This window comes from Protobothrops mucrosquamatus, unplaced genomic scaffold (genome assembly GCF_001527695.2).
Source record: "Protobothrops mucrosquamatus isolate PMUCROS unplaced genomic scaffold, P.Mucros_1.0 scaffold791, whole genome shotgun sequence".
NCBI lineage: Eukaryota > Metazoa > Chordata > Lepidosauria > Squamata > Viperidae > Protobothrops > Protobothrops mucrosquamatus.
In genome coordinates, this window is record NW_015387058.1 from 327,906 (window position 1) to 333,103 (window position 5,198).

The 5,198-nt window shown below is 39.6% G+C and overlaps 1 protein-coding gene across 1 annotated transcript in view; it reads right to left on the bottom strand.

The window, feature by feature from the left end:
- The window catches only part of CASP2 (caspase 2), a 24,315-nt gene extending 19,690 nt beyond the window's left edge, over positions 1 to 4,625 (bottom strand). The window contains exons 1-2 of the mRNA XM_029284652.1: positions 4,482 to 4,625; positions 2,618 to 2,768 (exon numbers count right to left, since the gene is read on the bottom strand). Of these exons, the coding sequence (XP_029140485.1) occupies positions 2,618 to 2,767 (150 nt within the window). The 5' untranslated portion in view covers position 2,768; positions 4,482 to 4,625. The remainder of the gene's footprint in view (positions 1 to 2,617; positions 2,769 to 4,481) is intronic.
- Positions 4,626 to 5,198: the final 573 nt, after the last annotated feature.

A 5,198-nucleotide genomic window follows, 5' to 3' on the forward strand; every position in this document is an offset into this window, starting at 1 on the left:
AGTCAGATATTCATGTATCTAGGCAGCCCTTTGGGCATTGCTCCTATTACTATAGGTAAAATCATTGATTTCTTCCTCCACAATTGCTCAACTTCAATTTGCAAATCATGATACTTTGTTATATTTTCTAATTGTTTCTCTTTAATTCGTGCATCATCTGGTATTGCAATATCAATGAACCAGACTTTTTTCTTTTCCACAATAGTGATATCAGGCATGTTGTGGGCCAGATGGCTGTCTGTTTGGATCCGAAAGTTCCACTGTATCTTGACTTGCTCATTTTCAAGAACCTTGTCAATTTGGTGGTTCCCAGTAATTTTTGCTGCATTCAAACCCAAACGTTTGTCAAAGCTTCCAATGTATAACTTTGGCAACTCGATCATGACGTTGTAGATAATCAGTCTGTGAGATTTTGCTGCAGCCACTGATAAGGTGATCCACTGTTTCATCTTTTTCGTGGCATAAGCAACATTTGTTGTTCTTGCTGACATGTTGAACTTTTGCTTTCATGGAATTGGTCTACAAGGTTTGTTCTTGGGCAGCCAAAATGAAGCCTTCAGTTTCTTTCTTCAGCACTCCTGATCTCAACCAGCTAAGTTAATTTTGTATCTACCTTTCCTTCAATGTCTTTCAGGTATAGACTCTGCACAGGCTTCTTTTTCCAGTTAAAAACCCAATGCTCAATTATTGTTGTTGTTGTAACCCATCCCACCCAGTCAGAAGGGAAGGTATGTTGCAGATGCCTTAAGTTAAGGAATTTCAACTGGCAGAATCTAGGAAGAGTCTTTTCTGCCGTCGCATCAGCTCTGTGGAATATTCTCCCCTCTCCTGGCCTTCTGGAAAAGGAGTTAAAATATGGCTCTGCACTCTTGCGTGGGGGACCCCAGAGGGACCCGCAGCTGTGGGGCTGGTTGGCGTCTGAGCTCTCCCTTCGCATTTTTAACCAATTTTTAACAGGGTTCATCCTTGCTTCCTTTTAAATTCTAATTGTTTTTCATTTTTAATTCTTATATGCTGTTTTTATTTTTGGCAGAAAGGTTTGCTTTTCTTAGTAGTGCTGCTGGATACTATCAGCCTATTAGGGCGGTGATAAGATGAGCACAGACCAAATTGAGGTCAGACCCAGGCAATAAGCCTGTCAATCAGGTTTTTTTTTCTTTTTTGCAACCAATGATCTATAGCCATCTCTGTCAAAATGCAGACATGACCAGGATGCTGCATTTGATCATGCAAGGTGGTATTTGTCAATCCGAAAAGCAGATATTTTGCCTGTGGGAATAACACTAGGAAGATGATGATGATATACTGTTTTTATATTTTAGCGCTTTAATGTACACCATCCAGAATCCCTCTCTGAGAGAGATTGGGGGGGGGGGGATCAAAAATGTGAAAAATCAATCAATAAATAAAATATTCCACCTAATTATATTTTTGTCAACTCAATGTTCATAGTTTTTATTAATCTCTTGCTTATTATCTTTTGTCTCACAAAAAAGCAACTTAAGTTTTTTTGTTCTTCTGTTCAATCGTGTCTTATTGACAGAGACTACCTGGACAAGTCCCTGCAGTTTTCTGGGCAAGGTTTTTCCCAGGTGGTTTGCCACTGTCACCTTCCTAGAGCTGAGAGAATGACCAATCCAAGGTCATCCAGCTGGCTTTGTCCCTAAGGTTAGGCTAGAACTCACAGTCTCCTAGCCTTATGCCTTAACCTATACCTAGACAGAAAACTCACAGATGAGAAATATAAATATAAAAGATTTATTCTGTTTCACTGAACATACAATGCTTAAGATAGTGACAATAAAAAACCTTACATAATAATTTTAAAGTTCATCATGCAATTAAGCACAATGACATATAAAGAACTTCAGATCTCATAAATATAACATATGGTACTATATAACACAGTTTTTCTTTCTTTTAATAAATAGGAATAGAAATAAATTTGGTTGTTATTGGGGAGTTTGTCTCACAGCTTGATAGCTAGAAAGTTATATTGCTTTCCAACATTTACATTCCTACAATATATTGGTCAAATTTTCATCATTCAACACCCAGCAAGACAATTGCAATTTAGGAAGAATATGGAATATGAATATTTCAAAAACATTCCAATAATTTAATTTACTATGTTTAATGATGCAAATGATTTTTAAAAAATGAACTTTTGAGTACTGGGAAGCAAAAGAGGTTCTTACATCAATAGCTATATTCTGATTACTTATGTAAGCACTGCCTGCTAAAACTTATTCGCTCTATTTCCTCTTCTACATATTACTCTGCAGCGTAGCTTGGAAGACAGAAAATTTATCAAACAAGCTTCTACTGCTATTACCTTCTCTGCCTCAGTACTGGTGGACTAAAAGTAAAAAGGGAGAAATATTTGTTCCACTTATAAAGTGTTCTCATTTCTATTTAGAGGCAATTCTCACCACAGATGATCAAGCAAGACACTATAAACTTTCATTCAAGTATTTAGTTATACCACTATACGCTACCTGAAACTGCTGGTATTAATTCATGAAGAATGCAGTGCTAACATTTGAAAGCATAAACAGTATGTTACAGTAAAGGTCACGGGGTAATTAAAATTAAGCCCAGATAAAACCAAACATACCTCTATCATCTCCATCATTGTTTCTGTGATAATATCCTTTTCTATAAGATGTTCCATTAATTCCTTCAACACTAGCTGACTTGCTAGGAATATACGGTTCTTTTTCAACACTTCTTGGTGACATTTCTGCATGCCACATGCACCCAGCATCCTAGAAACAAAACAAATCTAAATGGAAATATTATAACTTACAACAAGCACATAGAGGCAAGTGTTTGAACATTTAACCATTTTTGTCTAGAGTATAATTCCAAACCTACTAATGGCTATAATAGGGATATTTCCAATTTAAGTTTTAAATTTATCTTTAAGCATTAGAATACAGATATTATAGGCTCTGGCAAACTTACGCAGACCTGCAATCAAGTATGATCAAGGTCAAAACAATGGACACATATGAAACCACTTCTTGCAGCAGAGTAATATACCCAACTAAAAGACTGTGAACTATAAATATACACATTTTCTATTACTTCTTAATAGGATAATTCTTTTATCTCATCTTAATTATTTAGCTGCTCCAATAAACCAACAGCTACCATAATGTGCAAATCAGCTACTGAAACATCACACCAAACTCTGTGGTATGTTATTACCTGATGTTGGACTGATACATCTATTCAAAAATAGAATGGTGACTTGAAATGTTGGTCATAGCTTCTTTCTTTTAAAAAAATAATTTTATATTTGGTGATTCAAGTCAGCATCAAACCAACACAACTTATAATTGTTTTTAATGGGGCATTCACTTCAAAGTCCCTCAGACAACAGTAAAAAGCAGACCAAAGAACAGCCAACAACTTGAGGCAACTGGAACAAGTTTCCTTCACAGCTTTCCCTTCCCAAATGGGTGATTCCTATTGAAAAGTATATTTTAAAAAATGTATTCTGCTATATTTATTATATTTATATACTACCAGAGTCAACAAACATTACTCTCAGCAGATACATCATTCTATGTGGACTTAACAATTATACAGGAGTTTTTATAAATACCTCACACATTACCAAGGTATACTTGTTAATAGTATTTAAAAGCTATACGCGGATTTTCAAAATAAACGCCAGCAAGGTAATGATAGCTATGTCACAGCAAATATTTATGAACGATGCATTCATGGCTCTTTAAATAATCCAGACACGGATTTTGCTGAATTTGTTTTCATTTTACACAGAAAGCATGGAAAACTCCAGTCATATAATAACTGAGATCAATGACAGTGCTGCAACAGATGTATATAACCGTTATTCCATAATCAGGAAAAACAGAAAAGAGCTTTAATTTTGTGCAAGGGTCTTTGCAGAGAGAGAGAAAAAAAAAAAAACTTCCAATGCTATACAAGCCCACCGATCTTTCCTAACTTTAGAATTTCTAAAGGCTGATTTTTTTTTTTAAATTGGAGCATCCCTTCAGCCTCTCTCGAGTATGAACTTCTAGTCCTCAGGTGACCTCCTAAAAAGGAAGTCGTTCTTTCCTCTCGCTCCGCTTGCACTTAAGAGGGAGAAGAGCAACTCAAGTGATGGGACGGCTGCAAAAATCGGAGTCAAATAGTGAACACGAAGAGTTTCAGAAACCTAATGTGTTACTCCCAATCCAGACTTCTGCAAGCCGAGCCGAAAACGAACGGCCGAGCAAGGTAAAAAGGCGAGGGGAAATCAGGGCAGGCGGGGTGAGGAAAGCAGGCAACACGCTCAGGAGGAAACGTCAAAGCCGCAAGTGGGAACTCTCGGCCCCCAGGAAAGCCTCACCCTCCCAAGGCACTGCAGTTGCAATGCAGAGCCCGCCAGAGCGGGCGGTCCTTCTGCTCCATCCCTTGCCCTGCAGGCGGGAAGGCTTCCCCAGGCTCCCTCGAGCTAATTCTACCTGCTCCACTCCCGTCCCTTTGGCGTCGGGCCCTGACTAACAAGCGCGCCGCGGAAGCCACCGCCAGCAATGCGCACGGCGCGTTCCGGTCCTCCTTTTAGCGGCGCCAGCCGTGCTAGGCCCCAGGCGGAAAAGCGGTTTCCCGCTCAAATTCCTCGCTCTTTAGCCAGCAGGAAAGAAAAGAAGCGAGCATCCTCGGTCACGTGGGCGCACCTCGCCTCCTGCCCTCTGTGCGCTTGCGCGAGTGGCGGTGTGCGCGCGCAGTGCTGTCATTTCTCCCCCCCCCCCACCCCCGGGCAAAGGAAAAGATCCCCAAGGTTCGTTTGTAGAATTCAGGATTTTTAACCTGCTCTACATCCAGGCGGCGGTTGTTTTCACTGATTTATCCAATCTTTGGACATCATAATCTGCCTTTCTTGCAACAGCGTCCCTTACGAAAAAGATTGCCTTGTGGCTTTCTTGCTGGTCCTTCCCTTCTGCACGTTATTTTCACTGAGTTAAAACAAGACTGGAGAATCTCGTTGCGCCAGATGCCGCTGAACTACAACTCCCAGCAACCTCAGTTAGCAGGTTCAATAGCGAAGGGTTTGGGGAGTTATAGTTCAGCGACGTTTGGCAATCTCACAGGTTAGTGATTACTCCTGTTTGTAATTTACATTACGCTACCTGCTTGCTAGCTATCCTTAACTGAACCATAATATATTGAAGTAATAGGTA